At 43.8% G+C, this 19,562-nt stretch overlaps 1 protein-coding gene across 1 annotated transcript in view; it reads right to left on the bottom strand.

Annotated features, from left to right (window-relative positions):
• Positions 1 to 14,152, bottom strand: part of LOC101694623 (aldehyde oxidase 2) — an 80,256-nt gene extending 66,104 nt beyond the window's left edge. The window contains exons 1-8 of the mRNA XM_045078535.1: positions 13,971 to 14,152; positions 11,896 to 11,953; positions 9,623 to 9,719; positions 8,082 to 8,190; positions 6,596 to 6,722; positions 5,238 to 5,299; positions 2,530 to 2,619; positions 35 to 115 (exon numbers count right to left, since the gene is read on the bottom strand). Of these exons, the coding sequence (XP_044934470.1) occupies positions 35 to 115; positions 2,530 to 2,619; positions 5,238 to 5,299; positions 6,596 to 6,722; positions 8,082 to 8,190; positions 9,623 to 9,719; positions 11,896 to 11,953; positions 13,971 to 14,024 (678 nt within the window). The 5' untranslated portion in view covers positions 14,025 to 14,152. The remainder of the gene's footprint in view (positions 1 to 34; positions 116 to 2,529; positions 2,620 to 5,237; positions 5,300 to 6,595; positions 6,723 to 8,081; positions 8,191 to 9,622; positions 9,720 to 11,895; positions 11,954 to 13,970) is intronic.
• Between the last annotated feature and the right edge of the window lie 5,410 nt (positions 14,153 to 19,562).

Raw genomic sequence — 19,562 nt, 5'->3', positions numbered from 1 at the left:
TCAACAAACACATAAAGCACCCAACTTATCTTACCAAGAGTTCTGGGGGAAATATGAGCTCCTGGGTAGGGTCCAAGGGCTGGAACTCGTCTTCTGCAAATAACTCTGTGCAAATCTTTATAAAGGGCAGAAAATGGCCTTGTTAGCTCAGCTAAACCAGAAACAGCATTATAATTCTTTACGTTAATTGGGCAAAATGAACATAGTCATAATTCTTCTACTCTCCTAATAGGAGAGTAATGGGAAATAGTTCAAACCAGTTGAAAGTTTTAAATAAGAATCTTGTTGTAAGAGAAATACTGATTTGCCCCTGATATGATACTAAGGAAAAGGCCTTTTCCTGAAATAGTTCAAAGAGTCCCCTGTGAAACACCAAGACAATGTATGAGAAACTACCAGAGGTCAATAAGTTGGGGGACTGGTCTCCACTGTGCCCTAGACACTGTCCTTTCACCTGTCAAATCAGGATTCAAAATGCTAAAGGCTATGAGAAGTCCTGAAGTTTGAATAACAGTGACTCTAGACATACATGCCTATGCACAAACCATCCCCACTAATTTTAATAACAATAGTTAACATTTATGGAGTGTTATGTTCTAAGTGCTTTTACATGTATTAATAATTTGTTTAGTCCTCACAACAATTATAGAAAGAATGTGAATTATCATCTCCATTTTTACCAATTAGGAAACTAACGCATAGTGGAAAGTTACCCAAACTCTAATCTTGTCTGAAAGAGATCTGTTTAAGCTTTGGAAACACTTACTCCCAGAAAACATTCCTGAAATGGTACAGCAAACAGGGAGAACCATAGGAAGCAGAGCTAGAGGTCTGTGTAGTGGAGAAGAGCATGGGTAGACATCAGACAGAAGGAGAAAATCAGAGCCTGGCTTTGAACCACCCCATTACCAGGGCAGATCTGGGTTAATTCACAGCTCTGCCACGACTTGGCTCCCTGACCCTCCCAAAGGAAAGATACTTAACCTCTCTCATGGAAATCATGATATAATTGGAAGGGTAATTTATGACAGTTAGGTGAAATGGATTGACATTTGTCCAACACCCCCCCTCTTTTTCTATTTCTCTGGGGTCTTCCCAGGTTCCAGAAGGGAAACTTGCAACTACTCATTATAAAGGTTCTTAGTAAGACCCTAGATTGAGGAATTACAGGTCAACATTTTTGCATTAGCTGGACTGAGAAATGCAGGCAGTACCTGAGGACAATAAAGTGGTATGTCTCTAAAACCCAAGAATAAGATAGTATATGAGAATGAAAACAACAACAACAACAACAAAACCCATAATGAGTCAGATCTGAAGAATTAAAGTTCTTCTGAACAGGTGTTAGGCCAGGTCTTAATAATAGAAGATCTTAACATAGCTGTAAGAGAAGGGAGAGTCATGGGGCAGATGCCTGCCATCCAGCTGGTCTACCCTGGTGGAAGAGAGGGCTCTTCTGCGGTGTCACCCTTAAGGTTATCCAACTGCCCTGCATCCATGTTCACCAAGCAACCTCATTATAATGTGGCTTCCTATGTGTGTTTTTTTTTCTGTAGGGAAAGAACCTGCAGCTCAGTGACCATTGGATCCACTTTATAATTGTGTTTCTGTAAATGAATACTAGGGCATATTCCGGTTTAAATATCATGTTAAATATCAAGTTTGGTTAAAGTGAATCAGGTGGTCCCCAGAGCCCAATCATTGCCCAGATGGACTTCCTGAGGCCACAGAATTGAGGATCAGACTTTGAAATGTATTACCCCTTCTGAGGCGCACTGATCTTCTGTGAAGTGCTCATGGCGGGCGGTGCAGCTGCCCTCTTTGGCAATAACCCTCTATTTCACTGCACATCTTCTTCAGACCAAAATGAAGTGACAGCAGGAGGCCAAGAATGGGAACAAAGTAGGTGTGCAGGATGGAAATAGGGCAGGGGGTGATGGGCTCATTTTCCTCTGAGGGCAGCTCTGTTCTCTCACATTTTCTTGTCTACAGGAAGGAGACTCTATTTTATCCAAATTCCTTTAAGAACTTGGCAGTGGGTCCTTTTTGGAAACTTGTGTCTCTCAGAGAGCGAAGCCAGAGACTGCAATGTTTCCAGCTAGATTTCCCAGTGGTGATGATCGTGCCCTCTTATGTGACTTCAGACAGGCTCCCTTCCCGAGGTTGAAATGCCCTCTCTCTGCAAAGGAGGGGACAAAGTGAGAGAGGACAGCCCTGCCTGCATGGGGGAGGCACAAAATCCCTTTCCCACCCAAGGGGGCCATCATAGTTGGGGGAGGTCTTTTCCTCTTGTCTGAGGGGTTTATGTTTTCTTGTTTCATCCTGACAGAGACAGAAGGGGCAATGAGAGCCTGGCTTTGAACCACCCTGTTTCCGGGTTCCAGATGAAAAGTGCTTTATCTGCGCATGTGCTTAGGAGATTTGAAAGCAATGCAAAGTGTGATCATCAACACTTACAAGCCAAGTTTTAACACTGGGCCAGTATTAAACAACATTCTCAAAGAGAGGACAAAACAGACAGGGACTTACATCACTTTCCCTGTGGAGCGAGGAAGCATCATTTCCTCCGGGATCCAAGCAGCATTTTCCTGTTCCTTTCTGTGGACAGCCATCTGACTCCTAGGACAGCAAAATGCCTTCAGATGAAAACTTTTTAATAGGTAAATGGGTATGTGCCTTGAAAGGCTTGTCAATTGAAATGAGACTTCCAGACTTCTTTTAGTCATTTTTGGTAGTTTCTGTTGGAACAGGATCTCTCTTCTTTTGCTTTATTTCAAATACAGAATGACTGGGATGCCTGGGCGGCTCAGTGGTTTAAGTGTCTGTGTTAGGCTCAGGTGATGATCCCAGGTTCCTGCTTAGCAGGGAATCTGCTTTTCCTTCTCCTTCTGTGTGAGTTTGCTCTCTCTCTCTCCCTCAAATAAATAAATAAGTATTAAAAAAGTAAAATGAGGGCGCCTGGGTGGCTCAGTGGGTTAAGCCGCTGCCTTCGGCTTGGGTCATGATCTCGGGGTCCTGGGATCGAGTCCCATGTCGGGCTCTCTGCTCAGCAGGGAGCCTGCTTCTCTCTCTCTCTGCCTGCCTCTCTGTCTACTTGTGATCTCTCTGTCAAATAAATAAATAAATCTTTAAAAAAAAAAAAAGTAAAACGAGGGGCACCTGGGTGGCTCAGTGGGTTAAGCCTCTGCCTTCAGCTCAGGTCATAGTCTCAGAGTCCTGGATTGAGCCCCACATCGGGCTCTCTGCTCAGCAGGGATCCTGCTTCCTCCTCTCTCTCTGCCTGCCTCTCTGCCTACTTGTGATCTTTCTCTCGCTGTCAAATAAATAAATAAAATCTTAAACAAAGTAAAATGATAGTATAGACTATATGAAGTATATAATATGATGTATAATATATACAAAAATATATAGTGTAATAATAAAGAATGTAAAGAAGCATAAAGGAAACTATTACCCTATTCCACTGATGAAGTTTTATATATCCTATATTTGCACTACATTTAAGTATAATATTCTTTTTGCCTTTTTATTCATTTATTTGCCTACTATTTTGTTCATTTATGTATTTATTTATTCATTTATATTGTGAATCTTTTTCCATATCATTAAAATGTCTTAATTTTTTGAAATTTAAAATTTTTTAAAATTTAAATTCAGTTAGCCAACATATAGTACATCTCAAATGGTCTTTAAAATATAATTTGCTGATCATATAATAGTTATCTTCTGGCTATTCTGTGAAATATTCATAACATTTGCTATTGTTATATACTTGGGTTATTTCCCCTACATTGTATAAATATAAATAACACAATGAACATTTCTATTCATCACATGGACAGCTTTGTGTATGTCTCCGAATTTTTTCATAGGTGAACTCCTAGTGGTAGAATTAATTGATATGATACCTTTTAGGGCAATGATTATTTATTCATTCTTTAGCCTATGTAAGATCTAGCAATACTAAATGTTATCATTTATATAAGGACCTTTAAGACAAAAGAAAAGAAAAAATAAAGAAAGGTGGAGAAAAAAACTCATTTTGGAACTGGGTTTTCTATACATTTAGGGTCTGCAGGGGACTGACTGGAAATGAATGGACAATCGATGAACTTTACTGCAGGTTTCCATTTATTGGTTCCTTCATTTCCCATTTCCTCCAAATTTACCTCTTGTGTATCCTTCCTTAAATAATTTCTCCTTAGTACCTAGTAAAATACTTTCTTTCAGATACCCTAGTTGTCTGCCCAAATGCCTCAGGCTGTCATCTTCCTAACTCTGTCCAAGAAGCAAAACCATCCGGGCCCAGTGACCAGAGCTTCCTCTCTTACTCAGAGCTCTGAGAGTGTCCACGATGGACCATGAGTCAGCTACACCAGAAACAGCCTGTCTCCTCTTGGCCTAGTAGATGTGAGCCTCAGGTATTCCCACTGGGGGCCCAGTTTCTTTCACCCATTAAAGTCCTTGGGGCCAGCTGGAGGCACATGGGTTTCCAAACATATTTTTTCCTTTATCCCCAGAGTCTGTGCCTGGAAAGGTGGATAACATCCAGATTCCAGAGGAAGAGAGGTTTCCCTTAATTTCCTTTATTCATATTTGATATGTGCTTCCCTTACACTGGCAATTTATTTATTTATTTATTTATTTATTATTTTTCAAATATTTTATTTATTTATTTATTTGACAGACAGAGATCACAAGTAGGCAGAGAGGCAGGTGTAGAGAGAGGGAGGAAGCAGGCTCCCCGCTAAGCAGAGAGTGCGATGCGGGGCTCGATTCCAGGACCCTGAGATCATGACCTGAGCCAAAGGCAGCGGCTTTAACAAACTGAGCCACCCAGGCACCAGGCACCGCTACAGTGGCAGTTTAATGGGTTTACAAGCTGTTGGTTTTATTTCTCAGCTTATCAACTTTGGCTCCCCCATGTGGCAGCAGAAGTCTGGGACATGCGCCTAAGAGGACCGGCCTGGCTCTGGGGAGAGGGATGCACCTGCTGGTCCATTTCCAGGCTCACCTCTCCTACTTGTGGTGGGATGTGGAACATCAGAGGTCGTGTAACTTTCGCCCCCTATCCTCAAGAAACAGCTAAAATTCTCATGAGTCGGTTGGAACTAACTCACTTGTTCTCCCTTGTTGTCTGTTTCTATGATCTGAACAGTTCAGCCCCCACATTCCCAGCCTTGGGCCGCTGTCACTGCCGTTCTCGCTCTGTAGGGCATCCCCAGTCACCTACTCACCACACAGAAGGTCCTTCCACCTGCGAGAATGGGCCGATACCCGGTGCAGCGGCAAAGATTACCTTAACAGAGAAGAGACATGCTTATCAGTAGGCTTTATTTTTACTACTTTCTTTTTGAAAGTTGAAACAGACTTGGTTGTTGATTTGGGGGTTTTTATTTTATTTTTATTTTTATTTTTTTTGAGAGTGTTTAAATATCTGCCAGACTGTCCAATGCTTTTTTCCTCTTCTTATAACACGAACGTTCCCACCACATCAATTCCAGTTTTATTCTCTGTCCTAAAGGAGATGGCCATCTATCTGGTGAGCTCACTTGAATCCACTATTAGTTTGTTCATTCATTCAGCATGCATCTATGTAAGATACAGGGGATCTGAAAACAAGAAATTATGGGCCAGATTTAAGGCACTATATGATTTTCTGTAATGGGGTGAAGAGAGAAAAGGAAGCAACTGCCAGCGACTGGCGGATTACGAGAATTGTCTGTGCTCACCCTTCAGGTCTCAATCTAAGAACTTATGTATTTAACAGATGACTTGTTTAGGGACTGCTGATGCTTCAGAATGGTGTTTATTGATCTTGAAAAAGAGATATGAGTAGGTACTCCACTTTAGTAATTTCAACCCACTGCAAAATTTAAAGCATCCTTTCAATATGTGAAGGGCTCTGTGGTGGGTTGAATTGTGTCCTCCCAAAAAGATAGGCTGAGGTTCTAACACCTGGAACCTATGGATATGACCTTATTTGGAAACAGGAGCTTTGCAGATAGTTAAATTGAGGTCCTACTGGATTAGAGTCCATTCTAATCCTTGTAAGGACTCTCGGGTCCTTATAAGAAGAAGAGAATTTAGACACAAACACAGTGGGGAGAAGCCCATGAGAAGACAGAGGCAGAGGCTGGAGTGAGGCATCTTTAAGTCCAGGAATGTCAGGATGGCTGCCAAGCACCAGAGGCAAAGAGGCAAGGAAGAATCCTCTTCCAGAGACTCCAGGGGGAGCACGACCCTACTGACAGCTTGGTTTCAGACGGGTAGCCTCCAGAGCTGGGAAAGAATAAATTCCTGTTGTTTTAACTGACCCTGTTAGTGGGACTCTGATGTGACAGCGCCAGGAAAGATAGAAAAAGCCAATTCAGTCACTGGAGAGAGAACTGAGGTGTCCAGATGGGCATGTGGCCTTTCCAGCAAGTACGCTACCATTCTTCTCTGCTCCTGGGTGAGCTGTAGCTACTCTAGAAACAACCAGGTGGCCCCTGGTTGGGCACTGGGATGACCTCGTGAGTGGGCCCCAGCAGCCTGAAGCATGATTCCCGCCGGGCCTCAGGCGGGTGGTGGTCTCCGTGCATGTCAGCCCTACCTCCCAGGGCTTCCAAGAGCTGCTCCTCGGAGGGCTGCTGGTGGTTCCTAAGCAGCGCGTACATGGACATCACCATCCCAGGCGTGCAGAACCCACACTGGGTGCCGTGGCTCTTGGCAATCCTCTCCTAGAAGGACACATGCACGATCACAGGCCTTTCTGCCGTCACCACCCCTCACCAAAGTCCCCATCTGGCACCTCCCTAATCATGGTGGAACCCAGTCCCGGAGCAGTGCATCCCTCCTCTTGCTCGGAGAAGGCCAGCACCCCTTCCCTTGGCTGCTCTGGATGAGGTATCTCAGAAGTCATAGTCTATCATTACAATCATCTCTCAAGCTCAGATGCTTAAATCCTTCTAACTGGGAATTAACGGGGTACAGCTTCTATTCCCAGAATGAGTATTCTCCAGAAATCAGTAATTAGGAAAAGTATGTGTAAGTTTCAAAAACAATTTTCTTGAACACCTCCACATCTCGTCCAACCTAATTCTGACCATGGGGCCACCTCTTTTTTGATTAGTTTGGAGACTATTTACTGTTGACCTCACTTTACTTTCTTCTTTAAATTCTTTTGTATTGGCTCCAAAGGAGTTCTACTTTCAAAGATCCAAGATTTTGGTCTGTGTCCCAGATCCTTGCTGTCTGAAGTGCCGTCCATGGACCAGCGGGGTTGGTCCCACCTGGGAGTTTGCAGGACGTGCAGGACCTCAGGCCTCTGCTCAAACCTCCCGACTCAGAATCTGTATTTGTAACAAGCTCCCAGATGATTCTTCATGCATTAAAGTTTGGGAAGCCCTGTTCTAGATTTCACAGCATTATCCTCTCTGAACCCCCCAGACATTTCAGTAAATTCTGCTGGGTCCTTGGCCTTTGCTGAGCTTTCCTGGAATCGAGTCTCATGTTGTAAAACCCAGAGGCCCTGCTGGAAGCACCTGTGGTCCTGGTGGATTGGGACCTATGATTCTCCAGTTCTCTGTCTCCCTTCTTTGTGACAATGACAGAGGAGTCGATGTGTTTTCTGCCAAAGCTTAAAACCAGCCTCTGTGTTCCCGCTTCAAGTTAAGGTTTGGAGAAATGATTGTCCTTGTGCTCTGGTATAGTCAGCCTTGGTTCTAATTTTCCTCCCAGGACCTCCTATGCCACAGGGAATAAGACTGGGTTTTATCTAGTTCACCTCTGACATTTTATTCTATGGAGAAGAGCCCATGCACAGCATTTACTCCAGCTTATAGTCACATAGGCTCCAGTCAATGTTTTGATAATCCTGCTTATCATTCAGGTGGAAAAAGGAGGAAAAAAGATAATAATCTAATAAAATGTGGATGGATTTCCAGCTTTCTTTAAATCACTTGGGTGTTATTATCTCGATCAATATGCATCCAAAGCTTCTACTTACCTGAGTACAACCTAGAAGTTCCAGGCAGCACAGTCAACACAGTGTTGGTTAAAAAGAAAAAGCTAAGAAGAAAATGACAATGTGCTCTTACCTGCACAGGGTGAAGCCTGGTGTTGATGCTTCCAACACCTTCCACAGTGGTGACAGCAGCCCCGTACAGAGAGCAGATGGGCACCAGGCACGCAGTGATGGAGAAGTGTCTTCATAGGAGGAACACAAGGAAAATCAGGGGAAGTAACACAGTACTGCCTCTTGGGAATCTGGGAATGAGGAAGGGCAGCAGAACCCCCCCAAGCCTATCATTCAGCCTGCGGGATGGGGAACTGACGGGGTGACAGGGAAGGAAAATGTCGAGTCCTCTCTGCTGACTTTGTACTTTCTGTAGGAACTGAGGATCCTTTGAGGGAACCCGGGCATTCTGAACCTCAGAAGAACTTTCTAAGCCCGTATAGACCCACTGAGTCTGGACTCAGCGGGAATGGACTCATGTTGCCAGGAGTATGATTGGATATGGACTAGTATTCATTAGGATGCTGACCCTGTAACAGGTAAAAGGCATATTTACAGCTTTTATGTCTACATTTGAGAATTTTTTTGCTGTTAATTTTAAACACTCTGGATAAGGTCATTCCACAGTGAAATGACATGTGTTCTGAGGCCATTTCTTGATTTCTTGAGGCAGTAGATTTGAGAGTAGCCCAAGTCCTGGAATCTGACCCTTAGTGAAAGGATGCAATCGTGGCCCAGGTCCCTGCTTGGCAAGGCTGGTCCAGCCCAGCAGTAGAAAAGATGTTAGCTTCAAAGGCAGAAAATATGGGTTCAAGTCCTTGTTCTAGAACCTTGTGTGACTTTGAACAAGTCATTTTATCTCTTTAAGCCTCATTCATTTGTAGAATGAATGTTTTCTTAACCTGGGACACAAAGATGTGTCGGTTTGGCCAGCAAACCCTGAGGTGGTGGATGAAAAGATCCCTGCAGACACCTTAGTAGGAGGAAGGAGAAGGTGGGGCAGGGGGCACGAGATGCTTTAGTGGCAAAAGGTCCCAAGTCAAATTCTGCCCCCACCTTTATTGTGAACGTTACCAACAGAACAAGGGAATAAGAAAAACAAGACGGAATGTGAGACTTTAATCATCAAGGCAATAGCATAGGGAGTAGAATGTGAGGAGGACAAGCTGTGCTCGTGATGAGTGTGCAGACAGGGAGTAAGTGACCTCCAAAGATGAATGCTTCTCCAAAGTCAAGCATTTACTCCCCGGATGAGAGCACTGAGCCGCAATGAGGATCTGGCTGTTTTCAGCCCAGAAACTGTAAAGGGGGCTCAGTTTTCCCTTCTTTGCTTTTCAACTGGTCTCACTAGGGAGGCATGTGTTTATTAAATCTTATGAATTTCCACATAGATGGGCCTTAGGAGGTCTATAATCTCCCTGAAACTATGAGCAACACTGGATTCGTTTATGTACTTTCCAAGTAGAGAGCTTATAGCTTTTATCTGATTTTCAGAGGGGTTAAAGGTCTAGAGAGGTTAGAGTCACATGATCTTAGAGACAGTTTGCTCTCCAATAGGAATATAAGCCTGACCAAGAACCCAAGCCCCCCTGGCCTTTGGCTTCTGGCCTCTGGGTCGGATACCTGATCTTCGTGGACAGCGGATCGCGCTTAGACACCATAACAGTGCAGGCCCCACAGCCTCCTCTTCCGCAGGCATATTTGGTTCCTGTGAGGCGTACTAGAGGGGCTGGTCAAGGAAAGGTTGTCATGGCATGCGTTACCCCCTATGGCTGCCTCCCTAGGGTGTCGCTAGTGAGGAAGGGGAAATGTAGGTCTGAGAAGTCATTCCCTTGCCAGGTCTCAGTAAAGGCCACTCTAGATCTTTTAAGTTGTGCAATACCGAACCCACTAACTTTTCCTGTCTGTTTTCTCACTTGCTAAGAGAGAAAGGTAATACCTACTTTATCTTCACGGGCTTATCGTGAGCATCTTACAGGATGGTGGCTGTGAAAACCCTTTGAAAAGTCCTATTTCATTATAGGTATTCCGGGTTCCAATTTTGTAACTGGGAGAGAAGAGCATTTTTGTTTTTTTAAAGATTTTATGTATTTATTTGACAGACAGAGATCACAAGTAGGCAGAGAGGCAGGCTGAGAGAGGAGGAAGCAGGCTCACCACTGAGCAGAGAGCCCGATGCGGGGCTCGATCCCAGGACCCTGAGACCATGACCTGAGCCGAAGGCAGAGGCTTAACCCACTGAGCCACCCAGGCGCCCCGAGAAGAGCATTTTTTAGCAGTTCAATGTATTTTAGTTCTGTCCGTTTGTATTGCGTTTGTTTTGTTTTTAAATTGTTTTATTTTTCCTTTTTAATTTTTTAAGTTTAAATTCAATTAATTAACATTAATATAGGATTAGTTTCAGAGGTAGAGCTGTGATTCATCACTCTCATATGATACTCATCGCTCATGATGACGTCATGAGTCCCCCCTAATGTCAGTCGCCCAGTTAGCCCAACTCCTCACCTGCTCTCCTCCAAGCAAACCTGTTTGTTTCCTATGATTTAGAGTCTTGTGGCTTGAAAACAAGTGAGTGAGCTTTGGCAAAAACTCTCATCCTTACTTTCAAATCCCACCTAAAGTGTCCCTCTGCTCTGGCTTGGTCGGAGCCCGAGCCCCAAATCCAGGCTCAGACTCCATCCCCTTCTCTTTACTCCTCCTTCTTCCTACATGGGGTCCATTTCCACCCCGTTTAGTTTTCGAGATTGGATGTAATTCATTAGACTCATTTAGAAGATTTCAGAATCACTGCTTTTTTTTTTTTTTTTTTTTTTTTAAGCCATAGGGCTTATTCATGTAAATTAAGTTATAACATCAGATGCTTATCAGAGAGGCATGTAAATGAGCGGAGTGGGCTGCGTGGAACCGGAGAGCCTGTGGCCCACTCTAGGTAGGGCGCTAGGGACAGTCCCTTCTCTGCTCAGCAAAATGGCCGCCACGCAGCAAAGACAATTCTCTTATTTCTCATGAGAAGCTGAAAATCTTGATTTTATAAAGTATGAGACTTCCTAATTTTCAAACATTGATAACTAACTAAATACCATGTGGACTTTTAAGCAACACCTGTCCACGGGTGGACTCCCTCCATCTATAATTTCTGCCATTTCTTTATTTACCTTTCAGTTTCTCGGAGAGATACATTAGACTTACCACTTCAAACGCGTGGCATGGGGTTCCTGGGTGGCTGCGTGGGTTAAAGCCTCAGCCTTCGGCTCAGGTCATGATCCCAGGGTCCTGGGATGGAGCCCCGCTCGCTCGGGCTCTCTGCTCAGCGGGGAGCCTGCTTCCCCCCTTCTCTCTCTGCCTGATGCTCTGCTTACTTGTGATCCCTGTCTGTCAAATAAATAAATAAATAAATAAATAAATAAATCTTAAAAAAAAAAATACCCAAACGTTTGGCATTATGAAGATCTAAAAAGGTCGGGAAATAGTAGGGAAAATCTCTAGTCAGAGAACGGATGGAGGGAAAGGCAATCTTTTCCGAAGACACGTGCTCTTCCTGAATCTGGAGAATCTGGTTTCCTGCCAGGACGGGGTACATGCAACACAGACCTCTATTACATAACCACCCTGCTGGGGATTTGGAGAGCCCTTAAAGAATAATTAGTGCTGAAGTAAAGAGCTTAGCTTCTATTTCATTGCTATTAAATCCAGATATAAGAAGCTCTGGAGAAACTTCATCCTCCCAAATAGCCCAATTAACTTAATATCCTTAAAACCACTGCCAAAAGCAAAGAGATAGCAAGGACCAATGGGGCTGACTGGAGATGGAGAGGTTAGAATATCCTTCACAATCACAGCAGGCTTCAGTTTTAAGGCAAACACAGACAATGCCCAGACTTTGATCAAAAGGATCCGGTTCTTCCGGAGGAAGGTCAGCAGAGTGACTTCTGGGTCCACATTCCTCTCTATCACCTGCGTTGGAAAGAGGAAAGAGAGTTATTATGGGGATTGAATGGGTGACCCAGGGTAATGTCTGCCACGGCCTGCTTGATTCGGGGGCTCCGGTATAATACTTTCATCTGCCCATTTATTTTTTGCTCTGAAGCCAAACAAGTTTCACATAGGTGTACAGAGTTGGAGACTCACCAAGTAAGTGCGACAACAATGCTTTTATGTGTGATTAGAATGGGGCGCCACCACTGAGTAAGCCCCCACAGGGAGTTAATGTTCTTCATGTTTGCTCCACTACCTGTGTGTGTGTAACCTTCCAACTCAGTCTTTTGTACTCTTAGGATATTTGAAATTGGGAAGAGACTTGGATGCCGTGTGTGTGTGTGTGTGTGTGTGTGTGTGTGCGCGCGCGCGCATAATGAAGGGTCCCGGAGGGAAGACATCTAGAGAGGAAGAGTTTCTCTTCCTGGCACCTCTGACACACCCCTAGTGGGGAGCACACATGAGAACATGAGGGATCTCAAGAGCTGGTGGCAGAGATGGGAGGTGGGGAGAGTTGCTGTCATCCTGAAGGGGTCCCTGAGTGTGCCAGTCCCCTCATGGCAGAGGAGCTAACGGTGAGACTTCTTGTCCCAGCTCAGGGCCCAGGGTGTCTTTGGTGGTGCACTAGAATTCTTCCCTCCCTCTCCTTGAAAAGTGGGGAGCTATCGCTCAGAAGCCTGGAGGGATCTTCTTTGGTGCTTCTTTCCTACTTGCTTATTTTGGGATATTTCCTTTGATTTTATCTTAGAGGATCCTCTAAACACCTCCAGCCGTGCTGTGGCATCAGAGGGAGGGAGACATAGTGGGCTATTCATGTTAGGGTCTCCTTTTTCCCCTAGAAATAAAACATGAACCTGTGTAGACCCCCCAAAGTAATTCTGGGCTCATGATTCAGGAGGGATTTGGAACAGAAAATAGACAAAGGAGCCTCCAAAGCCTAGGCGAGTGGAACAAGTGAGTTGGGACTCAGCTCATGAATGAGGGTTTGGGAGAATGTATGGTGGCTGCTGGCTGTGGAGACTGGTTACAAGGGAGTTACAAAGGCCATGGTGAAACCATGTCCTATCTCCTTTCCTGGGGTGGGAGGCTGTGTGTGGCCAGATCGCAGTTAGGTCTGTGGAGCTGGAAAGCTGAGAGGCCTTGGAGGAGGTGGCAAGACCAAAGCAGAGCCACAGGCCTTGGGAACTACAGAATGGTTCCCCTGAGAGCTAGAAGTTCCTGAGAAGAGGGGACCTGGCAGAGGGCACTGAGGGTCAACCAGCAGCCTGTGTGGACGGATGGTGAGCACTGACAGGGACTTGCTAGGGGACAGGGACAACGGCAGAGCCCACTGCTCTTGTCATATAGGTTCCCCTAGAACTTAGTTGCCACCTGGATTGAAAATTGACTGCAATTACATTCTGACGAATTCTGATTAATGAAGTCTTGACAGAAAAATTAAGTTAATAAATAGAAAAAATAAAGCTCTATTTCTTGTCCTCCCGAGCTTGAGGATCAAGATATGTTACTAGATACAGTGCTTCCAGGATATCAGGCCCAGTGCTAAGTGCTTTATAAGGACCTGGGGGATTCCTAATCGATGAAAGAAGCAACTCTATTTTAATCTTTTTAAGATTAAAGTTATAACATTCTATAAAAAGTTAAAGTTATAACAATCTATATATAGTATATGTATTCTATAAAGTTATAACAATCTATAACATAGTTACAGATCCTAGAGATGGGTCCTCTGAGGCTCAGGGAGGTGAAGTAACTCCCGTAAAGTTATGCAGTAAAGGGCAGAGCTGGATTCGAGGCTGGGGAACGCAGGATTCACCCTGAGGCTTTACCACCTCCCCAGATTCTCAGAAGTTGAGCCTTGGCTGAGTGGGCAAGAGGCCAAGTTAGTATGGGCTCCGAGTCCCTGGCTTCCTGTCCCTGACTGGACAAGAACTGCCCTCAAGCTGGTAGTTTCCTGGTGTCTCTGCAAGCCTCAGTAGAATCACCCAACACTTACCTTTCTCCCATTCACAAAGAAAACCAAGTCATCCGACTTCGATGGGCAAGGCATTGCACCTGTAAATAAACTTCGCCTTGCAACTCTAAGCACGGGTGTTCTTTGGCACCAGAGAAATGAGAATTTAGTGCCAAGCCACTGAACTCCCTCCCTGTGCAGAAGCAGACAGCTGAGAGCCCCAGAGAGCAGGGCAAGGGGTGGAGACGTCCCTGCTTGTGGCCTTTTAAGTCTAGGGTACTATGTGGCCCAGCCTCTTCCTCTCCTTCCCACCAATCCTGGCTTCCACGCACAGCCCACTCTTTTGGCTTTCTTGTGAGCTGAATGGCTTCAGTGTGTGAAAACCAAAAACAACCCCTGAACTTGAAACGACTCTGCACACTGTCAGCCCCAGGAATATATTCTGGACAGATTTCATTCTTCTCAAAGAGAGCCAGAAGTGGGCTTTCTGAGACCTCCCACTTTTCCCGACTTTTTTCTTACTCTAGCTGCAGAAATGTCCTTGTAGGAAGCATAAGTGAACTCCGTGCCCTAAAGTGGAGGGCTGGGATGTCACAATCACCCGGCCCCGCTCTACCCCACCCCTGCTTCCTCCCCACCCACAAGACTGCTCCATGGGGAAAGTGATACAGTCAAGGCAGCCATGAATAAAATGAATAAATGAATAAAATGAGGCCCAGATAGGAGAGGTTGGTAGCTCAGGGACACAGAGAAAGTTAAGTGGCAAAGCAGGAACCCAAACCAAGATCTCTTGGCTTAAAACACCTTAAGTTTATAGACAAATTCCTTAATAAAAAGAAAAATATGAAGTTTGATCTTTCTGAGCCTGTCCGTTTGGCATGAGGAGATAAAATCAAGCCATTCGGGACGCCTGGGTGGCTCAGTTGGTTAAGCAGCTGCCTTCGGCTCAGGTCATGATCCCAGCATCCTGGGATCGAGTCCCACATCCGGCTCCTTGCTCGGCGGGGAGCCTGCTTCTCCCTCTGCCTCTGCCTGCCATTCTGTCTGCCTGTGCTTGCTCTCTCCCCCTCTTTCTCTCTCTGATAAATAAATAAAATCTTTAAAAAAAAAAAAAATCAAGCCATTCTTATTCTTTCAGCTAAAGTAATGCCCAGGACTCGGCCTCACGTATGAGTAAAGCAGGTGGCTGCTCAACTGGACTGGTTGCAAGAGAGGAGGCAAGACCTCTTCTCTCCCTAACACTTCCTTCACAAGGGCACAGAGCCTTGGCCCACCATAGTTAGAGTCACTCCTTTGTCTTAAGATGGCCTCACCTTGTGACAGGGCCTCAGGCCAGACGCGGCAAAGACCTAGCACCTCCCTGATTTGGTTACCTGAGGATGATTCTCTTTCCTCCTTGGTCCACATGTGGCTTCAGAATCCTGCCCACCACAGAACTAGTCCAGAAACACTCCTAACCAAATGGAGTTGGTAGCTTCCAACTTTCTTTAGAGTTCTAGTGCTGAGGTTCCAGGCAACTTCCTACACCTGTGGAGACAGTGTTTGCAAGTGTGTTTCCACGTCGTTGAAACTTATGTGGAAACGGGGTATGTATGCAGGTGTTTTGCATATGTTAAGAAGTTGCTGAAGAAACCCACAAGAGAGTTCTGAGAGGGGATGTTGGAGATCATGCTGTGAATTAGGTATGACCTATGGGTCAGTGTTTTTGATCATGTCACTCCTGCTAAAAATACCTTCAATAGCTCTTCAAGGCCTGGAACATCAGGCCCTAACTCCTCAGCCCAGGGTGCAAAGCCTTCCATAGTCTGTCCTTGTTTCAGGCCTCAGATTGTGTGCTTTTCAAAAAAATCTCACGTTCCAGGCAAATTACTCTTCTCATTGACATTTTCTGCTTAAACATGACATTGCTCTACTCGAAACCTTCCAATGGCCTCCCAGAGCACTTAGCAAAACTCCATATGATTTCCATGGAGGTTCCATGGGATTAGCCCTGCCCACCTCTCCAAGTGAATCTTCAACCACTTCCTCCCTTGTTTGTAATCCCTGCTATGTTGGTCTTCCCCTGGTTCTTGAACATGCCGAATTCTCTCCTATCCCAAGACCTTGGTGCATGTTACTCATGTGGCTCAACTTCTCTTCTCTTCTGTTAGACACTGGCATGGCTGGTGTCTTCTTGCTGTGGGGGTCTGAGCTCTTCCCCAATCTCTCAGTCTGCAGTAGTATCTCCAGCACTCTCATTTCTACCACGCTGATTCATTTTCTTCAGAGCAACTGTTGTTACCTGACACGGATACTTGCTTACCTTTCTAATTGCTTTGTCTACTAAAACATAATCTCCATAAGGGTTTGAACATTACTTTCAACTCATCACTGTACCCTAGAATGTGTAAATTTCCCACAGAATAAATGCCCAGTAAATATTTGTTAAATGACTGAAGGCTTTTCCATGTCTGAAATCATAACAACCCTGTTTCTATCCTGCTATGACTGCCCTCCCACTCTCTTTAACTACCATCAAAAAGCAACACTGAACTTCCTCTCCCTTCTTTTTTAAAAATTTTATTTTATTTACATTCAATAAACATATGTTATTAATTTCAGAAGAGTTCAGTGATTCATCAATTGTATGTGACACCGAGTGTTCACTACATCACGTGCCCTTCCTTCGTAATGTCCGTCACCTAGTCTTCTGTCCATTTCTTGACTGGATTATGTGTTCTTTGGGTGTTGAGTCTCATAAATTCTTTATAGACTTTGGATGTTAATCCTTTATCTGATAAAACTTTTGCAAATACCTTTTCCCATTCTGTAGGTTGTCTTTTGGTTTTGTGGACTGTTTTCTTTGCTGTGTAAAAGCTTTTTATTTTGATTAAGTCCCGATAGTTCATTTTTTAAAAAATATATTTATTTGACACACACAGAGAGATCGCAAGTAGGCAGAGAGGCAGGCAGAGAGAGAGGGGGAAGCAGGCTCCCCGCTGAGCAGAAAGCCCAATGTGGGGCTCCATCCCAGGACCCTGAAATCATGACCTGACCTGAAGGCAGAGGCTTAACCCACTGAACCACCCAGGTGCCCCCCAATAGTTCATTTTTGCCTTTTCCCCCTTGCCTTTGGAAACATGTTTAGCCAGATATTGCTGTGGCTGAGCTCAAAGAGGTTGCTGCCTGTGTTCTCTTCTAGGATTTTGATGGATTCCTATCTCACATTTAGGCCTTTTACCCATTTTGAGTTTATTTTTGTGTCTGATATAAGCAAATGGTCCAGTTTCATTATTTTGCATGTGGCTATCCAGTTTTCCCAACATCATTTGTTGAAGAGACTATCTTTCCTACTTTGTCAAAGATTAGTTGACCATAGAGTTGAGGGTCTATTTCTGGGTTCTCTATTTTGTTCCATTGATCTATGCATCTATTTTTGTTCTAGTACCATATTGTCTTGATGATCATGCTTTGTAATAGAGCTTGAAGTCTGGAATTGTGAAGCCACCAACTTTTGTTTTCTTTTTCAACTTTCCTATGGCTATTTGGTTTTTTTTCTGATTTCATACAAATTTCAGGATTTCTTCCAGTTCTGTGAAAAATGATGGTATTTTGATAGGGACTGCATTGAATGTATAGATTGCCTAGGAAGCATAGGCATTTTAGTAATATTTGTTCTCCCAATCCATGAGCATGGGATGTTTTTCCATTTCTTTGTGTCCTCAATTTCTATCTTGAGTGTTCTATAGTTTTCAGACTATAGATCCTTATTCTCTTTGGTAAGTTTTATTCCTAGATAGCTTAAGGTTTTGGCTGTGATTGTAAATGGGATCAATTCCTTAAATTCTCTTCTTTCTTTCTCACTGTTAGTGTATAGAAATGCAACCGATCTCTGTGCATTGATTTTATGTCCTGCCACTTTGCTGAATTCTTGTAGGAGTTCTAGCAATTTTGGATTGGAGTCTTTTAGGTATTCCACATAGAATATCATGTCATCTGCTAAGAGTGAAAACTTGACTCCTTCTTTGCCTGTTTGGATGCCTTTGATTTCTTTTTGTTGTCTGATTCCTGAGGCTAGGACTTCTGGTACTATGTTGAACACCAGCGGTGATAGTGGACATCCCTGCTGTGCTTCCCACCTAGAGGAAATGCTCTTAGTTTTTCCCCATTGAGAATGATATTCACTGTGGGCTTTATGTATATGGCTTTTATGATACTGAGTTATGTTCCCTTTGTTTCTACACTGTAAAGAGTTTTAATCAAGAAAGGATGTTACAGTGTGTCAAAAGTTTTTTCTGTCTCTATTGAGAGGATCACATGGTTCTTTTCCTTTCTTTTATTTATGTAGTATATCACCTTGATCAATCACCTTTCAGCCTGGGAAGAAATCCTGCTTGGGTGTGGTGAATAATCCCTTTATGTACTGTTGGATCCTATTGGATAGTATCTTGGTGAGAATTTTTGCATCCATTTTCATCAGGGATATTGGTCTGTAATTCTCCTTTCTGATGGGATCTCTGTCTGGTTTTGGGATCAAGGTAATTCTGGCCTCACCGAAAGAGTTGGGAAGTTTTCCTTCCATTTCTACAGTTTTTGAAACAGCTTCAGAGAAATATGTATTACTTCTTCTTCTTTAAATGTTTTGTAGAATTCCTCTGGGAAGCCACATGGCCCTGGACTCTTTCTTGTTGGGAGACTTTTGATTAAGGCTTCATTTTCTTTGTTCATTATGGGTCTGTTCAGGTTTTCTACTTCTTCCTGTTTCAGTTTTGGTAGTTTATATGTGTCTAGGAATGCATCCATTTCTTCCAGATTGCTTAATTTGTTGGCATATAGTTGCTCATAATATGTTCTTGTAATTGTTTGTGTTTTTTCAGTGTTGGTTGTGATCTCTCCTCTTTCATTTATGACTTTATTTGGGTACTTTCTCCACTTTCTCCTTTCTTTTTGATCTTGATCAAGACTGGCTAGGGGTTTATTAATTTTACTCTTTCAAAGAACCAGTTCTTAGTTTCATTGATCTGTTCTATTGTTCTTTTGGTTTCTATTTCATTGATTTCTGCTCTGATCTTTATTATTTCTCTTCTTCCTGGGTTTAGACTTTATTTGCTGTTCTGTCTCCAGCTCCTTTAGGTATAGGGTTGGTTGTGTGTTCAACAGAGAACTTTCTTGTTTCTTTTATTTATTTATTTATTTGACAGACAAAGATCACAAGTAGGCAGAGAGACAGGTAGAGTTGGGGGGGGGCAGGCTCCCTGCTGACCAGAGAGCCCGATGTGGGGCTCGATCCCAAGACCCTGGGATCATGACCTGATCTGAAGGCAGAGGCTTTAACCCACTGAGCCACCCAGGTGCTCCAGCTTTCTTGTTTCTTCAGAAAGGCTTGTATTTCTCTGTAGTTCCGTCTTAGGATCATCTCTGCTATCCCAAAGATTTTGAACAGTTGTGTTTTCATTTTCACTCTTTCTTCTTTCTATTAAATCTAAAAGCACCTGCAGATCCAACCAACTGCTTTTTTATTTTTCTTTTAATAAACCAGGAACTGGGAAACTAGCCTCTTATCTGCCACTAACAGTTCGTTGTCTACTTCATGTATCTCATTTTCCTGATTAGGTAGCAAGCTCTTGGAAGTTAGGACAGCTGGTTGTATCCCCT

This window comes from Mustela putorius, unplaced genomic scaffold (genome assembly GCF_011764305.1).
Source record: "Mustela putorius furo isolate JIRA1106 unplaced genomic scaffold, ASM1176430v1.1 tig00000275_pilon_pilon_pilon, whole genome shotgun sequence".
NCBI classification, from domain to species: Eukaryota; Metazoa; Chordata; class Mammalia; order Carnivora; family Mustelidae; genus Mustela; species Mustela putorius.
This window is presented reverse-complemented; position numbering and strand designations above follow the sequence as displayed.